At 44.5% G+C, this 19,426-nt stretch overlaps 1 protein-coding gene across 1 annotated transcript in view; it reads left to right on the plus strand.

Moving 5' to 3' along the window:
• Positions 1-267: 267 nt before the first annotated feature.
• KIF23 (kinesin family member 23) overlaps positions 268-19,426 on the plus strand; it is a 32,581-nt gene continuing 13,422 nt past the window's right edge. Inside the window, exons 1-10 of the mRNA XM_027767045.1 lie at positions 268-356; positions 500-569; positions 1,829-1,957; positions 8,287-8,392; positions 8,626-8,762; positions 8,957-9,066; positions 9,717-9,887; positions 12,413-12,525; positions 12,666-12,787; positions 14,287-14,389. Of these exons, the coding sequence (XP_027622846.1) occupies positions 268-356; positions 500-569; positions 1,829-1,957; positions 8,287-8,392; positions 8,626-8,762; positions 8,957-9,066; positions 9,717-9,887; positions 12,413-12,525; positions 12,666-12,787; positions 14,287-14,389 (1,150 nt within the window). The remainder of the gene's footprint in view (positions 357-499; positions 570-1,828; positions 1,958-8,286; positions 8,393-8,625; positions 8,763-8,956; positions 9,067-9,716; positions 9,888-12,412; positions 12,526-12,665; positions 12,788-14,286; positions 14,390-19,426) is intronic.

Consider the following 19,426-nt stretch of genomic DNA (forward strand, 5'->3'; position numbering starts at 1 on the left):
TTTCTGGTGAGCACACATGCTCTATAGCAAACCCCTCCCCGCCCGGCCGGACCCCGCCGGGGCAGGGGGTGGGCGTCGTCGGCCGGCAGTGCGCGAACCGGGACGTCGTCGAGGCCTGCTTCTACGTGCCAGCCTGGTTGTCGCCGCCCTCCCGCGCAGCGGCTGCGAGGTCGCCGGAGCCCACGTGTCGCCGGAGCCCACGTCCCGTTGGGATGCCCGTGCTCCGTTCTGTCCCTACAGCCGCCAGGGCTGGGGTCCGGCTAGGGCATGCCCGTCTTTGACCCAGGCCCGGTTCTGAAGCCGCTCGGCTCCGTGGGTGCGCTGAGCGCTGGTGATGACCTACGGGCTGCGGTTCGGTATCACTCACGCTGCTCGCCTTCCGCGCCTTGGAGCTGCCGAGGGATCGTTTTATAGGCCCCAGCAAGGCTGTCTGAGTTTCAGGTGAGGGTTTTGATGGTTAGTTTTGAACTGATTTTGTTTTTTTTTAATCTGTGACCAGGAGGGCTAAGACACCCAGGAAACCTCTAGTGAAAAAAGGATCCCAAACCAGCCTTAAAGACCCGGTTGGGGTAAGCTCTCGTGACTGACGTTTGTGTGTTCCTTTTCCAGTCCTGTCCGTGTGTGCTTGTGGGGGAGAAACGGCTGCCCCAGCCTGCGCGGAACTGGCTCCTGCTGTGACTGTCACTGCAGAGGTTTCCGAGCCCAGTGAAATGTGGCCTTTGGTTGTGGACCGTGTAGGTCCTTTGATTATAATTTAGAGTTGGAGCGTTAGAAGCCTTAGAGGGTTTGTGCTCTGCAGTTGGCAGGCGACTCCGCTTGGGTGAGCATCCTCTCCCAGAGTCTGGTAATAGACTCCCATCTGAGTCTGAGTGCCTGAGGGGCACGTTTTTTGAAGCTCACTCCACCAGGAGTGCACTTGTAAACATTGATCATGTGTTTTGGATTTATATGCCTCAACCTAATGCCAACTCATAATTGCAAGTACTTCACTAACTTTAGGCTTGGGAACGTGCTTTTAAAAGTAAATGGCAAATAAAATATAGTCGGTTTCATCAGAGCTATTGTATATTCCTCACTGCCATTGGAATGGCCCTCTGGGTCTGAGTCGGGGGTACCAGGTGTTTTGCACCCAGGTGAAGAGGTTTTCTTGAATCCTCTTGACTCCTCTCCCTCCTTTTGTAATTTAAAATAACTTCTATTTTTAAAAATCACTAGAGTATGTGTGCACTTGCCAGAGAGAACCACTCAATGGCGTGTGGTCATGCCGTAATCTTTTTTTCTCCATTCCATAGTATTTGGAGCACACAAAAGCTTGGTGTGTTTTTCAAGCCCCTGTGGCCGGGATTTGATCCCTGGTTGCCCTGTGGGATTTGACTCTGCACAGTGCTTAAACTGCTCTTCCTGGCTACCCACCCTCTCTTTGTATATTAAGTGTTAAGTTAAAATGGCAAGTGTTAAATCATGTTCAGTTTCAAAGAATTCTAACAGCCTTGAAAATCATTGTCATCATATGATACATTGTAGATTTTTATATTATTAGTATGTAATATGTTATATGTGCTTAATAGTGAGAAAAGGTGTGCAATTTGATGCCTTCATTATCAAAATGTACTTGAGTTCTATGTACATTTTAAATCTGTCCTCACCTCTGATGTATCTGTTTGCATTTGACTGGAGCAGTAGATTCAGTTCTCACGGCTGTTTATGTGTGAGTAGGTCTCTTGCATCAGCAGACGTGTGTGCTGAGTGAATGAACGAATGAATGCGACATGTAAATGAAACCAGGCCAAGGTAACCCTTTGTCCTGTAAGCACCTCCTGTTTTTCAGGTCTACTGCAGGGTGCGCCCACTGAGTTTCCTTGATCAAGAGTGTTGCATAGAAGTGATCAATAATACGACTGTTCAGCTCCACACTCCTGAGGGCTACAGACTCAACAGAAATGGAGACTATAAGGAGGTAATTCCTACTGGGACCAAGTTGTTTTTACTAAACAGCTTTTCCATCTTTAAAGTTTACATGAAGTTTATATTAAGTATTTTTTTTTTTGAAAGATTGCCTCTCTTCACTACAATAACTGCATTTAAAGTGTTTCTGGTTCCTCGGGTGTACAGATCCACCTTTGGTGTGCTAGACAGAGGATGGCTCTTAGGGGGTCATTTCTCTAACTAGATCATGACTGGTTTTAGAGCATATGCTGGGGCTAGTTTAATGTGGAATTCAGGTGATTGTGCTAAGTGTTGTATACGTACAGTTGCATGCATAGAGATTAAAATAACATTTAATAATATGAATTAAATATGTATATCAATGAAGTGTTTGATTTTTAAAGAATTGTTTATTTAATAATATTTATTATTTTTTAAAATTTGCCATAGGGCATGCGTACCTGCCAGAGAGGAGAGAGAGAAAGTAAGCTGCCAGGCCCAGGACTTGAACTAATGGGAATCCAGCCCCCTAGCTACCTTGCCACATGCTGGCCCTCAATAAAGTGTAGTTTCAGTAAATACTGAAAAACCTCAGATGCTGAGTTTAACTTAGTTCAACAAACATTGAGCTGAGCTAGTAGCTAGAGAGTGGCAGATTAAAAAAGGAGTGAGACACAGTCCTTGCCCTTATGGAGTTGCCACTTAGTGGGACAACTAGTAACCAAGTAACTGTCACCTCTGTAAGATGGGAAGCCAGGTGTGCTCCAGAGGGAAGAGGGCGGGAATGCAGAGGAAGGGCTGGTTCAGGTGGTTACTCCTACCGTCTAACTGCCCTTTACTCTGTCCGATTGCCTTCTTGGCGGCTAGACTTGGTGCGCCCTCTCTGTCCTCCTTGCACCCGTTGTTCAGCAGCACCCTCTTTCCTGAAGCGCTGTCTTGCCTCCCTCATCCTCCCTGTTCTCTGGTCTCACCTTGGCTAGCTCCTCCTCCTTTCAGTCTTTAAATACTGAAGGAGGCTATGCCCAGGCTCTATTCTCTCATCTCTACCTTGGAAAGGCTGTAAATGTCAATTGTAGTGTAAAAACTCTGGAATTTTAAACTCAGCATCCAACAGCTTACTCGTCTCTGCCTGGATGTCCCTCAGGCATCTCATGTACACATGCCCAGGAAAGAGCTCTTAACCTTTGCCCTCTAAACATTTTCTTCCCTGTCCTCTCAAGTAACACACCATCCATCCACTGCTAAAGCCGGAGCCTGGAGCCTGCCCCTCACTTGCCCTTCCTATGTCTACTTCAGCAGTAGATCCTTTCAGTTCTATTCCAGAGTGTTTCCTGAAATAACCTTTTGTTTCTATCTCCACTGCAGCCAGTCTGAGCCCCATTATTAAACACCGAAACTAGTGCTTCTCAAACTGGAATGAAGGAATAACTTTTTTATTTATTTTATTTTCAAATTTTGCTATAGGGCATGTATACTTAGTGGACAGAGACAGAGAGAGGGAAAGTGAAAAATCACCCCCCAGAGGGGATGGCCATTCTGCAGTCCCTTCTCCATTCTCTTCTTGGGATTTTGCGCATGCACACACACGCACCTGGTGTGATTTTCAAACCGCCAGATCTGAGACTCACACCCTTGTCAGCCATATAGGAGTCCATCTCCTGGCCCTGCTTTTTTATTTGGCATGCATTGCACCTGATACTTTGTACAGCTTGTGTTGGGTGGAGTAGCCACGTGAAGTAGACAATAGAACTGGGTTAGGATCTGTTCGTTGAGCCACGCGCCTCCCAAAGTCCCCGAGCACTAGGCAGACTGGTTACAAGCAGTTCTGAGCAGGTACTGGTTTGCTGACAGTGCTTTGAGCAGCGCAGACAGGACTAACAACTACCTGCTTCTCCTGGGAACCTTTTCTTTTTTTTTCTTTTTTCTTTTTTTTTTTGGAGAGGTTTTCGCTATAGGGCTTGTGCGCTCGCCAGACAGACAGAGACATAGAGACAGAAAGCGAGGAATCCCCCCTCCAGGGGGGATGGTCACGCCGCAATCCCTTCTCCTCCATTCTCCTCTTGGGATCTTGGGCACGCACGCACATGTGCCCGGCGTGAGTCCTAAGCCATCGGGTCCGGGACGCGAAGGGACGCGAACCGCGGTCAACTATGTGGGAGTCCAGCGACATAGCCATTACGCTAACTGCTGGTTCCCCTGGGAACCTTTTCTAATCCGTCCTCCACAGAGCAGTCCGAGTGATTAAAGCATACATGAGAGCTCATCATTTTTCTTTTTAAAACCTTTCAAAGAATACACTATGGGGACCAGCAGTTAGCATAATGGCTATGTTGCTGGACTCCCACGTAGTCGACCATGGTTCGAGTCCCAGACCCGGTGACTTAAACTCAAGCCAGGCGTGTGTGCATGCGTGCCCAAGATCCCGAGAGGAGAATGGAGGAGAAGGGATTGTGGCATGGCCATCCCCTCTGGGGGGTGATTTCTCAATTTCTGTCTCTATGTCTCTATCTGTCTGGCGAGCGCACGTGCCCTATAGCAAAAAAAAAAAAAAAATCTCCAAAAATAAAATAAAATTAAAAAAAAAAAAAGAATACACTCTATGAATGGACACCGTCTGTCTCCCACCCATCCCCTTCAGTGCTCTCCCAGCCATGCGAGCCTCTTGGACAGGCAGGAGTCCTGCCCGACAGCTCTTGTCTTGGCCTGCACTTCTCTCTTCCTTGGATCTTCGTTCCTCACCCTTGGGTTTCAGCGTAATTCTCTCTCCTCGGGGTGACCCAGTTATCACGTTAGAAATAGTGGCTGCCCTAGGCCATGCCCGCTGTGTTCTTTGGTCTCTCCTTAGGCACTTACCACAACCTATTACTTGTTTGCTGTTCCCCCACCGTGCTGTTAACGCCCAGGGTCTCTGCGCCTCCCATGTCCACAAATACTCAACATAGATTAAACGAGAACAAGTAGTCTGGGAAGGCATTGTGGAAGAGCAGCCTTTTTGATGAGATGGAGTATAAAACTGACTTGCTGATTTTGAACTTTTTTCCTAAATTATTTATTTAACTTATTATTTTTAAAATGTGCTATAGGTCATGTGTGCATGTGTGTGAGAGAGAGTGAGAAAGCAAGCCACCAGGTCTGGGACTTGACCTGCGGTCGACCTTGTGGGACTCTAGTGTTTTACCCACCACACCCCTTTGCTGACTCCTTAAATTTACTTTTTATTGAAGTAAATTTCAAGTATGTTTTCATAAAGGTTTCAAATAGATATATAAACAAAAGGTTTGGTAGGGACCAAAACTTGTCATGGCCTCATTATAGAAAGCACCTCCCTGAAAGGGCATTGATAGTCTTTAGCTCTATGGATGTGGCCAGGTTCCTCCTTTGTGCCTTAACTTACTTACTTTCTTTCTTTTTTTTTTTTTTGTAGGTTTTTGCTGTAGGCCGCGTGCGCTTGCCAGAAAGACAGAAAGAGACAGAAAGCGAGATATAACCCCCTGGGGCAATGGCCATGCCACAATCCCTTCTCCATTTTCCTCTTGGGATTTTGGGCATGCATGCACACATGCCCGGCTGAGTTTAGGCTACCAGGTCTGGGACTTGAACCGTGGTCAACTACATGGGAGTTCAGCAACATAGCCATTACGCCATCTGCTGGTCCCCTTAACTTTCTTTTTTAATTAAATTAAATTTTATTTATTTTTAACATTTTGTTAGAGGGTATGCATTTGTGTTTGTCAGAGAGAGAGAGAGAAAAAGTGAGAAAGCCTTCCTCAGGGGATGACCTTCCTGCGGTTCCTTCAGTCCATTTTCCTTTTGGGGTGTTGGGCGCACACACACACATGTGCCTGATGTGCTTTTTAAGCCGTTGGATCCAGGACTGGAACTGCAGTTGGCCATGTGGGATCCAGCCACCTTAACCACCACGCCATCAAGTGGCCCGTTAGCTTTCTTTACCATTAAAGGAGGACCTCTTCACGAGGCCTGGGAGGTCATCTGTCTGACCTCTCATATTCTTCAGTTACAAGTGTCTTTGTTCTTTTTGTAATCCCTAAAGCACTTTTACAGGATTAGAACAAAAATCTCCACATAGGTGAGAGTTCGCCTAGCTGAAGTAGCCATGTGGGCTGTGCCCAGTTATTTGACCTGCTTCCTTATGTATAAAGTGAGCTTAATGATAGTGTCTGTGTCAGATGTCTTAAGAACAAAATGTTTCACTACTTAGGCAGTTTCTGGGCTAAGGTCTGTGTCTGATGTTAACTGTTGTTAATTATCAAAGCTATGTATGTGAGAACTAATCTATACATGTCTTTTGGGGGAAACTTTTTTTTTCTCTTTTTTCCTGGAAAGGTTTTAGCTATAGGGCCCATACACCCGCCAGAAAGACAGAAAGTGAGAAATAACCCCCCGGGGAGATGGCCACGCCGCAATCCCTTCTCCTCCATTCTCCTCTCAGGATCTTGGGCACGCATGCACACACGCCCAGCATGAGTTTAAGCCACCGGGTTCGGGACTCAAACCACAGTCATCCACATGGGAGTCCAGCGACATAGCCATTATGCTAACTGCTGCTGGTCCTGAAACTTTTTAAAGAAATAATTATTTTATTTGGCTTTATTTATTTTAATTTGACCAGAGAGGGACAGAGTGAGAGAGAAAGAGAAAGTGACAAAGCAAGCTGCCAGGTCTGGGACTCAAACCATGGTCAGTCATGTGGGAGTCCAGTGCCCTTAACCACTGCACCACCTGCCAGCCCTGAAACTGTTATTTTTAAAGGGTCTGGTCCAGCACGTGGCATGATGTTTCAGGTGCTGGACTCCCGCATGGCTGACAGCTGCTTGAGTCCTATATCTGGTGGCATGAAACTCACACTGGGCGCATGTGTATGCATGCCTAAAATTTCAGGAGAAGGATAGGGGAAGGGATTGTGGCATGGCCATTCTCCAGGGGGAGTGATTTCTCACTTTTCCTCCCTCCCTAGTGAGTGTACGCACCCTATTGACAAAACAAAACAAAGCAAAATAAACCTGTAAAAATTAAAAAAATTATTAATATCTGAACCTGTTAAATGTAAGATAAAGACCATAAAACAGGGAAAAGAACATTTGACAAAGGCTATAATAAATTCTAATGAATGATCACATACCAAATAACTTAGTATTGAAATTCATGAAGCATAACTCAGAAGAAATTCAGGAACTTGCAGAAACAATGGCAGTGTCTACAATCCAATAAAATCATAAAATAACAAAAATTGAAATAATAGAACTCTGGCCCCTAGACATTTAAGGCTCTTTAACTTATATTTTTAAAAAGTATATGTACTAAAATATAATTTTCTTTCTTTTTTTGGAGAGGTTTTTGCTATAGGGCGCGTGTGTTCGCCAGACAGAGACAGAGAGACAGAAAGCGAGAAATCACCCCCTAGGGGGGATGGTCACGCCACAATCCCTTCTCCTCCATTCTCCTCTCGGGATCTTGGGCACGCACGCACACGCTCCTGGTGTGAGTTTAAGCCATCGGGTCCGGGACGTGAACCCGTGGGAGTCCAGCGACATAGCCATTATGCTGGTCCCTGTACTACAATATAATTTTCCAAGTAGGATCTTAGTAATATTTTCGGTAATACGGCCATACTTTAATAATGTTCCGAAAGATATTTGATAACTGAAGTATTCTTGGTTTCTTGAAGGTCACAATTAAAATTTATTTTATATAAGAACTCAGAGAAAAGCTTATAGCTTTAAAATACAGTATGTTAGGACAGCAGCTGGCATGGTGGTTAAGGTGCTGGGCTTCCACATGGCCCAGCATGGTTCCAAGTCCTGGACCTGGCAGCTTGCTTTCTCACTTTCCCTCTCTTTTTCTCTCTGATCAAATTAAGAAATGATAAATTAAATAAATAATTCTTTAGAAAACTACAGTATACCAAGATACTTCTTATACTGCTGTATTTTTGATACCTTTGTAAAGAAAAATTGCAAACAGTAAAATAGTTTATGAAATAATGCTTGAATATTTTCACAACTTTATGACTGTGAATTATTACAGTACTTTTTGATCTTTGTTGCTTAATGAAAACAGTCACCCTTAACCTTTGAAGCATTAGTTGATTTAAGACTTTTCTACATTTTCTTCACTAGTTGTGAATGAAAGTATTTACCACTTCCTAATTGGTCTAAATGTAGGTATGGCATGACTTTTAACGAGCTGCTAAGAAACTAAGGGTTCTGAGTTTAAAGATCATCTTATTTTCTCTGTGAAGATCTTAAATGTTCAGAAAGGAACATCTTATGTTCAAGCAAATGGATCTCTAGCCTAGATGGAGTAGTGGCCCATCTACTGCATTTTGTCTTCTCTCTGCAGACTCAGTACTCATTTAAACAAGTGTTCGGGACTCACACCACCCAGAAGGAGCTCTTTGACGTTGTGGCTAGTCCCTTGGTAGACGACCTCCTTCACGGCAAAAATGGTATGGGTGTGCTTCTTGGAGTTCTGCTGGATTTTTCTCTCTCCTCTTCTGAAACAACTTTTGGTTTTACGTGCTTGGTTTATATTTAGCGTTTAGTTCTGATCAATTTCTTTGGGTGGTGTTAAACTTGCTTTTCTTGAGCTGCTTAGCTTCTAGTGTTTTTAGTACAATGAAGAGATATCGTAAGTGGAAGCCTTTAAAGATGTAACTCATTCTGACTTGCTGAACCATAGGTCTTCTTTTTACGTATGGTGTGACTGGAAGTGGAAAAACTCACACGATGACCGGTTCTCCAGGGGAAGGAGGGCTGCTTCCTCGCTGTTTGGACATGATCTTTAACAGTATAGGGTCATTTCAAGCTAAACGCTACGTAAGTACCATTCTTCTGTACCGGGGCTGCTTCCCTTAATGCAGGACCAAGATGCCTTTGGAAGAGCCACAGTGTCAGATCCACTTCGAACCTTTAAATCTGTTTAAATATGAAATGTCTTACATTTCTTAAATATATTTCTTACTGTTTAAGTCAAATTCTAAACAACGTGGTCTGACTTGCCTCCGCTTCAGGTGTTTAAATCTAACGACAGGAACAGTATGGATATACAGTGCGAGGTGGATGCCTTATTGGAACGGCAGAAGAGAGAAGCCATGCCCAATCCAAAGACGCCGTCCAGCAAGTACGTAGTGACGCCGTATATAGCTCTGGCCTGCGGGCCACAGGGTTTTGTAGTGCGGTCTCCCCAGCCATGGAGCGTGGGGATCCTTAATAGAGAAGCTGACCTGACAGTTGACCTTTCTGAGATCAGAGTTGAGGAGTGTTTTTAAGTAAGTTACTTGTTCAGGTATTCTCTGTGGTTTTGAGTCAATGCATTTGAATGACTGTTTTGAGAAGATGCCCCTCTGTGGTAGGGTGGAGGAGGAAGGGTGTAAAAGCTTGTGGCAAGGTTAGCAGGTAGCATAATGATTAAGGTGCTGGACTCTCACATGGCTGACTGTGGTTCTAGTCCTGGGTCTGGCAGCTTGAAAATCATGCTGGGTGCTCACGTGTGCCCCAGATCCCAGGAGGATGGAGGTGAAGGGACTGCAGTGTGGTCATCTCCTGGCGGGACCAGGGGTGATTTCTCACTTTCCCTCTCTGTCTGGCGACTGCATGTGCTTGATGACAAAGAATCTAAAGATAGATAAAAGCTTGAGGACATGTAGGGCACAGTTGGGGACTGAAAGGGTGAATAAAGTCGCCCAGTGTACGATCCCCTTGGGATGATTCATTGCTGTTATTCAATGCAGTTTATAAAATCATATGGTTTTGTTCTTTGTTTTGTTTTAGACGACAAGTAGATCCAGAGTTTGCAGACATGATAAATGTACAAGAATTCTGCAAAGCAGAAGAGATCGATGAAGATAGTGTCTATGGTGTATTTGTCTCTTATGTTGAAATATATAATAATTACATATATGATCTATTGGAGGAGGTGCCATTTGATCCCATAAAGCCCAAGTAAGTAGGGAAGAGAGCACCATCTAGCTGATAACTTTGGGAAGTCACTACCTCAATGAGCATTGCTGTCTTTGGCTACGCCGGGATAATATTTCCATTTGTTCTCTGATTGAAACGATGTAGCTTGTAGATCACAGAGTTCAGGGAGTCCTTTTATTGTTAACAAACTGTGTTGCTGTATTAGGGAATCCTTAGATTAAGACATGGAAAAATGCAACCTGAATATCTATCTTGGAAATTACTTGGAAACTCTTGGCCCTGGACTATGTTTTGAAAAGGACCTTAAGTAGTCAATTAGTTACTATTGATGGGCTCTGTCGGGGTATCTTTTTAAGAACCCATGAGTCAGTGTTGGGAGTGTTGTAGCCCTTTTAGCTCTCTGTGTCCTGGAGTCTCTAGAGAATGGAGCCTGGGAAGCTGTTGTCTTTACAGATAATACAGTCCTTCGACTGTCAGTTAATACGGGCTGACTTCCGAGTTGTCATCCCACCAAAGTCAAAAGACTTCTTGACTTTTACACCTGGCATCACAAATGATAAATATGGCATCTTAAAGGCCTCTCGGGAGATAAAGTTCTGTGTTTATGTGTAATAGAACATGACTGGAGGCACCGCTCAGTTTAGAAAGCCATTAGACCTAGGGAACCAGCAGTTAGCGTAATGGCTATGTCGCTGGACTCCCACATAGTCCACCACGGTTCGCGTTCCGGACCCGGTGGCTGAAAACTCACGCCGGGCACGTGTGCGTGCGTGCCCAAGATCCCGAGAGGAGAATGGAGGAGAAGGGATTGCGGCGTGACATCCCCCCTGGGGGGTGATTTCTCGCTTTCTGTCTCTACGTCTCTCTCTGTCTGTCTGGCGAGTGCACACGCCCTATAGCAAAAAAAAAAAAAAAAAAAAAAAAACCTCTCCAAAAAAAAGAAAGCCATTAGACCTAGAATAAGTGTCAGTGTATCCGTGCTTATTTACATGAGAAATGTGCGGTCTGCTGTAGGCCGCACTTGACCAGAGTGTTTCTGTGGCTCTTACTTGAGTCGCATTGCGACGCAGGCTCGCTCAGTCCTTGAATTCTCAGTGTACTGATTGGGAAAACACAGTTGCTAAGTGCACTAAATGTAACGGGATTAACTGTAGAGCTACTGTGAAGGAAGGCCGCCATCGTTTGCTCTTGATCTACTTAGCCCTTCCTCAAATGAGAAGCTTACAAAGGGGCTTGTTTCTGGAGTGGCTTGTTCCTGTCTGTTCCCTTGGGATGTTGGTATCGTCAAAGAGATACTTGGCCTAGGTTATAGAGAAATACACGGAGAATGTGAACATTTTGAGACACTTGCTTTCCATGTCAAATTAATTTTCTTTCATTCCCAAGCATCCACTGTTTTGACTCTAGTTCATGTGCCTCCACTTTGCTGAACTTTTGTGGTGTCAGTCATCTCTACCTGTTAGTTTCACATCTGCCCACGTGTGCACGTCTGTCTGGTTTGTCTAAATGAGATTTTTTCGAAGGATCCTATCTTGTTTTTTTTTTTTTACTTATGCTATGAAAGACTGACAGGAGTAACTGCTGTGTGAGCTTTCTGGGTGACTCTGAACAAGCTGGCTTAATTGGCACTGAATTCTGATGTTGTTTGTTAGGGTGGCGCCAGACTGCTCTTTGAGCTGGGTAACATTTAGTGGTTTTGGATACAATGAACAAATGTCCCAAGTGGAGATTTCTAAGATGGGACTCACTGTGACTCCATAGCAGTAGTGGTGCAGACTGAGCGCCTGCTACTGCAGACAGTAACGTCCGCCTTCTTCCCTCGGTAGGTGGAACAGCTGCAGCACACCCATGAGGAGCACAGATTTTGTGTATGTGATGGTGTTGGCTCTTTCTTAAGGGTGCAGTTATACTAGAGGGTGGCATCTGTGGCGTGATTGCTTATCGGTTCGCATTGGCACTGGGCTGCTGCTACCTCTAAGCCCTTCTTACTTCCTACAAAACCTGCCATCGACTGGGAGTGAGGGTGATTAGCAATTTCACTGCCCTCCCGAGTCACAAGACTGAGGCTAGACAAGCAGCAGCCTTAACCGACCAGCATCCTATCGTGTAAGCCACTTGGAAAGGAGTGCCACTCCTGGTATACGCCAAACTCTTTCTGAATTCCTTTTCTGCTCTTGCTGAGGTCAGAACCAGTTCTGTCTGCTTATCTTTTAAAAATAGAGAAAGGGTAGATTCGGTGCTTAACCTGTGCATGTGATGTCGCTGTACTACTCTGGCTACGTGTCTAGTGAGAGCCCTTCCGTGTGCTTCGTTAGAACAAATTAGAGCAAAGCTTTTACAACAGAGTCGGCGCCTGTTGTGTTATGTCACTAATCTTGACTATATCCTTGTAATCTTACCCACGTTTAATACTTCTCTGGTGTCTGATGTAAGCTTTTTTCTATTAAGAGAATAAATGTCGTGTTGCCTGGCATTTTAGTTCTAGTCATAAGTGAAGGTGTTAGTATCTTAAAATTCAGGAAACTAATCCTTTTTTTCCCCCATAGACCTCCACAATCTAAATTGCTTCGCGAAGATAAGAACCATAACATGTATGTTGCAGGATGTACAGAAGTAGAAGTGAAATCTACTGAGGAGGCTTTTGAAGTTTTCTGGAAAGGTTAGAAACAGCTAGGACTAGAAAAATAACCCTAAGAGTTGTTCCCATAGCCTAACAACAACCCTTTTTGATCTGTTGGAAAGCACGTGTAACGAAGCGACTGGACGCAAGTCTCAGCAGTGATTTCTTTGTCGCCGTAGGCCAGAAAAAGAGACGTATAGCCAACACCCACTTGAACCGGGAGTCCAGCCGGTCCCATAGTGTGTTCAACATCAAGCTGGTTCAGGCTCCCCTGGATGCAGACGGAGACACCGTTTTACAGGTAATGTGGTGGCTGGAGTTTCCCTTCCTCTCAGTTCTTAATTTGGGAATTAATTTGGAGCTTGCATTGCAATGAAGTTGGCTCTGGAATTAACATTAATGTAGGTCATGGGATTTAAAATTGTTTTTAATTGGTTTTGGGAGGTTGATTATTAAATCTTAGAACCTGAATTTGTATTTTTTTGGAGAGGATTTTGGTCTAGGGCGCGTGCGCTTGCCACAAAGACAGAGAGAGACAGAGAGATGGAAAGCAAGAAATCACACCCTAAGGGGGATGGCTACGCTGCAATCCCTTCTCCAATGTCCTCTTGGGATATTGGACATACACGTACATATGCCTGGCATGAGTTTCATGCTACCGGGTCCAGGACTTGAACCACGATAGACTACATGGGAGTCCAGAGACATAGCCATTGTGCCAGCTGCTGGTCCCAGAACCTGAACTTTGGCTGTGAAAAGTATTCACAGATTTTTAAAAATCTCTTCCATAGAGGAGATCAAAAGAAGCATGTGTGATTTATTGGATTTCTTACAACTCATTTCATATGTGGAAATTCAGCTAATGGCTTTAAAATGTGAGCCTGTCATTGTCTGGGGTGGGAACGGTAGAAGGTGGCTAGAGTTCTAAATTGTTCCCTTCTTGGTGGGTGGACCAGGAGGATACCCCATCCGGTGATGATTATTACAGCTGGGCCTGTCATAGTATAAAGTTTAGGTCAGTAACAGCATTTGAGCCTGAATATACATAATTTAATAATTGTAAGCTATTAAGTGTAATTGTATTCAAACCATATCATGGGATTATAGCCCACTGAAGGTTACGGGTGGCAGGAAGGCATGGTCTGATGGCTGTGAAGATGCGGTTCCTCTGTATTCACTCGCTCTCTGTCTTAACTAATATTGTGGAACCTCAGCAGGGCGGTGAGCATTAAAGGCAGTGACACCCATACTTAGTCCCGTGCGTAGTTCACAGTGCTCAATAAACGTTAGCTGGAAATGGTCGTACGCCAGCCTTCCACATGTACCTGATTGTCTTTGAATCAGCATCTAGTATTAGAAGATCAGATACCTCTTGACCTCCATGTCTTCTTAGAAAACTCCTTAAGGAGTATTATGAAGTGATTATATACCCAATTATAGGAAAGAAAGAGGAGCTGTGTCCTAGACTCACTCTTAATTCAGCAGATATTTTTTGAGTGCCCCTGAGTGCTAGGCAGTGTGCAGGGTGCTGGAGATAAAGTGGCAGGAAAGACCGTCCCTGCTCTGAGGGAACGCAGTCTCATGTAGAAGACCAGGCAGTGGACGGGTGACAGTTACTGTCATGAGCAAACTCAACATGCGATTTTAGCAAACCTTCTAAAACTATCCTTTGCCCTTCTGTGTACTTTGTATCGAGTGAATATGAAGACTTGATACCTTGTTGACTTGAATATATTTAAAGGATATTATAACCCAGATTTAACTTATTTTGGGTTATTGACATTGTGGCTTTCCTTTCAGGAAAAAGAACAAATCACTATAAGCCAGCTCTCCTTGGTAGATCTTGCTGGAAGTGAAAGAACCAACCGGACCAAAGCAGAAGGGAACAGATTACGTGAAGCTGGTGAGTGAAACAGTTTATTGCTACAGTGTTGGAAAATGTGCAATGCCAGTTTATTATCTACTCACTGATGAATGGTTAAGGCATAACTAACTGTCTTTGAGGTAATTTTGAGGCTAATATTCATGGTCAGTGCTATTTGTTTCATGACGTTGTTTTGGTATCAGTATATTATACTGATTGTTTTTTAAGAATGAGGAAGAGTGACTACAGTAGATATAAAGTCAGATATATTCATATTGAAAGAGTCTGGTGTGTTTATTGCTAGTACTATAGGCCAGTGCTGGATCTTTGAAATGACGTGATTTAACAGTCACTCCAGAACTCCTGGTGGCATAAATTCCCCCCTTTGAAGATGGGGAACATCGGAACCTAATAGCTGACTTAAGGGAACCTATGTGTGATTCCGTGTGTTTAAAAGGCAAGGTCTTGGCTGCTGCCGTCCTCCTGCCTTACCCTCCCAGCTTGGACCACAGGTGTGCACCCACACCCGTCTCATTTTTAAACAGACTCTTGCTGTGTTGCCCAGGTCAGCTTGTAGCTCACAGCCCTGCCTCAGCTTCCACAGAGACTGGGATTATAGGCACAGGCCACTGTGGCCTGCCTTCAGGTAGTTGAGCCAGAATTGACCTCTGGCCTCCCACGTGGCCTCAGACCACAGAGCACAGTGCCTTAGCACTGCACGCACCACGACTAGGTGGATTTTAAAAATCTTTTCATTTGGTATACCCATGCATGTTGTATTACAGCTTTTTAAAAAATGTTTATTCATGAGAGAGACCCTGTGTGCACAAGTGGGGATAGGGCTGGGAGAAGGAAGCACCCTAACAGTCTCGTCATGCAGCAGTCGCTTTCCCTAGCCCTCCAGCTCCTCAGGCCCTTGGACATACATGCGCTCACCTGGTGTGATTTCAGGCCCACCTGGGGGTCTGGACACGTGGTCAGCGTGTGCTTTCCAGCACTCTAGCTCAGTTTGCTACTGACTGTGCCGCCAGACTAGGCCGTGTTTTATGTTGGTAACCATTTGCTGAGTACCTGCTGTGGGCTGTGTATTGAATGTAGAGAGGAGAGATGAAGCCCTGCCAGACAGACCTTGGCTAGCCTGAGACTGGGAGTTACTAGGTCTGTCCAAGGGTGGGATGGATGTAAGCTCTAAGTTCTGTGGGAGGGCAGAGTGGGGCTGCCTAGTCCAGGCTGGGATCAGGCACTAGGATGCTTACATCAGTGAAGAAGGATTAAAAGCATCATCCTTGCCACATGAGGCGACTGCATATAACAGACAAAGTCCCGAGAGAACATGGCCCAGGCAAGTCGCTGAAGTCGGGTGTGGGCGGGCGAGCTGTGAGAACAAGGTGTGCAAGACCAGGTCATGCACACCCTTGTCTGTCGTATTAAAAAGTTTGACTTTTCTCTTGACAATGCTGGTGGCTACTCATTATTAAGAGTCTAGCATGTATCATAGGAGCTAAGCATGGGCTTCATACTTTTTTTTTTAATTAAGTCTATTTTATTCATGAGAGAGAATACATGAGAGAGAGAGAACGAGAGAAGCACCTTCGACAGGATCTTGTCATGCCCCAGTTGCCATCCCACAGCCTCCAGGATCCTGAGCATGTGCCCAGGGTAATTTCAGGCCCACCCACAGCCCTGAACCTGCAGTTAGCCAGGTGGCTTCTAGCACTGCAGGTCAGTTTGCTCCTGGCTGTACCACAAGTTTGGACCCAGGCTTAAGTTCTTGATATTTTGACATCCCAGGATTATGTAATACCTATTTTTGGATGAAGAAATGGGTTGGAAAAGGCTAAGTAACCTTTCTAAGCTAGAGCCTGGGTTCAAGCCCTGGTTGAAGTCTCAACATTTGTGTCTTTCTATTTTTTTTTTTTAAAGAATTGTTTATTTAATTTTGTTTATTCATTCATTTATTTTAATTTGACCAGAGAGAAAGTGAGAAAGCAAGCCACCAGGTCTGGGACTCGAACCATGATTAGCCATGTGAGAATGTCCATTGCCTTAACCGCCATGCCACCTGCTGGTCTTGTCTTTCTACTTTGTTGCACGACCTCTCCTTGAAGTCAAAGAGGAATGAGTCTTTTAAAAGACCCTTTTGCCAGTGTAGAGAATTAATTTAGCTGTGGAAGCCTAGAGATAGCAAAGAGCAATTAGGAGCCTTTTGTAGTAGTTGATGTGAGTAATTGCGTGTTCTTGGGGCAGAGGACAAAACTGACTTCTAGCTAGGAAGTAGATCTACCTAGATGTATAGGATAAGGAAGCTGGGTTTTTGGGGTTTTTTTGTAAACAGGTTTATAAAAATTTCAATAGATGGATTTTAAAACCACTTGAAAGGCCAGCTCTGTAAAAAGTGACTTTTTCCAGGACAGTAACCAGATGTGACCTGCCCGCTACCATCTGGACTGGCAGCGACTGCATGTGCTGGCCGTGCTCTCCCCACAGCAGGTTTGCACCGAGGGCCACTGTAACACGAGCACTACGGCAGAGAGAACTGCAGTGTTGTCCTCTTTCATTGGAGGGAAAAACACTCTCCCTAGTTAGTGAGGCCAGCCCCAACACAGTGAAAAGCCGCACTAACTAGTTGAGAGTATCAGTAACAAATGATGCTGATGTGAGTAACTCGCATTTTATTGTAGAGCCCTTACAAATAAAATCCCCAGTTAGTGTTTGCACTGTCGGCTAGAGGGTTAGTCTACACATGGGGGAATGAGGGCTCATGCAAGGTATACACTGCACATAGCATTTTACTACCATGAAAACAAGTGCAGTCTAGTTAGAAAACCAGCACATGCTGTAAGGACAAGACTCCCTACCACATTTAATTTAAAGTTGTTGACACTGGGGACCAGCATGACAGGATGGTTACATCCCTCAACTCCCACTTAGTCTACTGTGGTTTGAGTTCCAGACCCGGTGGCTTAAAAATCACTCTAGGTGTGTGTGCGTGCGTGCCCAAGATCCCAAAAGGAGAATGGAGGAGAAGGGATTGCAGTGTGGCCATTCCCCCTGGGGGGTGATTTTTCGCTTTCTGTCTCTCTCTGGTGAGCACATGCAACCTATAACAAAAATCTTTCTTAAAAATAAAAAAAATGTTGGCACTGGGCCAGCAAGTGGTGTGGTGGTTAAAGCTGACTACAGTTTGAGTGTAAAACCGGCGGCTTGAAAATTATGCCAGGCATGTGTGTGTGCATGTCCAGAATCCTGCGAGATTGGAGAAGAGCTTGTGATGTGACTGTCCCCCGGGGAGTGGCTCTCTCCCCTTTCCCAGCTTGCCCAAGATCACACACACCTTATGGTGCGCACACACACACACAAATTCTGACAATATCAAATAGCTCTGATAAAGGCACATAGTATACCCTGTAGCTGCCTACTTTTTTTTTTTTTTAGCAAACTAAGTTATACTGTGGTTAAGACTCATTGTCTTCACCCTTGAAAAAGCCCACATTTTGTCACAGTGATGATGGTCGGTCAGACTTAACAGCCCTAACAGTTGAACACTTGGGTCAAATCCTAACCAGTTTTATTGCAAAAGGATCCCGTACACATTTTTTTAAAATCAGTTCTGATACCTTCGTGCCTACCCAGCAAGTCATTACCACGGAGAAGCCTGCATGTGAGAAGCAAGGAGCAGCACCTGTCGCACCTGTGTGTTAGCTTGTCGTGTGAGAAGAGGCAGTTTGAGGGGCAGGGTACGCAGTTCAGGAGTTTGGTGTTGATGTGCTCGCTTCTTTCGAGAGGAAGTGCCCAGTAATTGGATGCAAAGGTAGATGAGTTTGGAAGGAGAGATCTGGCTTGGAGTTTACAGGTTTTGGTTTTGCAAATAGATAAATGATTGAAGCAGTGGAGGAGATCAGCGTATTCATGGAGAACAGAAAGGCACAGGCTGAGGGCAGCCTATAGGAGCAACAAGACATCAGATCGTTATTTTTTTAGAATTAATTTATTTATTCGAGTTTTGCTATAGGGTGTGTGTGCTCACCACAGAGGCAGACAGAGACAGAAAGCAAAAAGTCACCCCCTGGGGGCTAGCCGTGCTGCAATTCCTTCTCTCAGGATTTTGGGCAGGCATGCACATGTGCCTGGTGTGTTTTAAGCCACCGGGTCTGGAACTAAAATCGCTATCAACTATGTAAGAGTTCAGTGAGGTAACAATTACGCCACGTGTTGGTCTCCAGATCATTATTTTATTTTATTTATTTTTAAGAATTATTTTATTTAACTATTGACTTATTTTTTAATTTTACCAGAGAGGGACAGAAAGAGAGAAAGTGAGAAAGCAAGCAAGCCGCCAGGTCCGGGACTTGAACTATGGTCAGCCACGTGGAAGTCCAGTGCCCCTACCACCATGCCACCTGCTGGCTCCAGACTGTTATTTTAAAGAGCTGGGAAGGAGGTAGAGGGTAGTAACTAAAAGAAAATTGAGAGATCATGAAATGATTGAGACACAAAAACTATACCTGTATACGTGGGTAGTGAAGGATGAAAGGGATGAGTGTTTACGTACTGAAGAGATGAAGAAGTGTTAAGTCCAGTGAGGAATGGGGCCCTATTAGACCTGCCTCTAGCCGGCCCTGGCAGCTTGCTTTCTCACTTTCCCTTTCTCTCTCTGTCTTTCTGGTCAAATTAAAAATAATGATAACAAATGGAATTAAATAAATGAATAAATAATTGTTAAAAAACTTTGTCATATGGTAATTTATATCCTTTTATATTAATGCCTTAAGTAAAAACCCAGCAGCAGGTCTAATAACTAAATAATTGCAGAGTAATAGATTCTACATATCTTGATCGGCAATAAACTATGATGTGCTATAAACATCTGATTTCTATTGATCAAGATCACAGCTACTACTAGTACTACCGTGCATTCTGGTCTGTACTTACACATAAAGGAACTGCTAAATTCTACTTAGAGATCAGTAAACAAACATGTGATCTATTTCTGGTCTAAGTATGCAGATTCCCTGAAAAGTACCCTCAGACAACTTAGGCCCCTGCTTGAGTAAAGCCTTGGCAGTGAGGGCAAGA

The sequence above is a fragment of the Tupaia chinensis genome, unplaced genomic scaffold, assembly GCF_000334495.1.
Source record: "Tupaia chinensis unplaced genomic scaffold, TupChi_1.0 Scaffold143878_1, whole genome shotgun sequence".
NCBI lineage: Eukaryota > Metazoa > Chordata > Mammalia > Scandentia > Tupaiidae > Tupaia > Tupaia belangeri.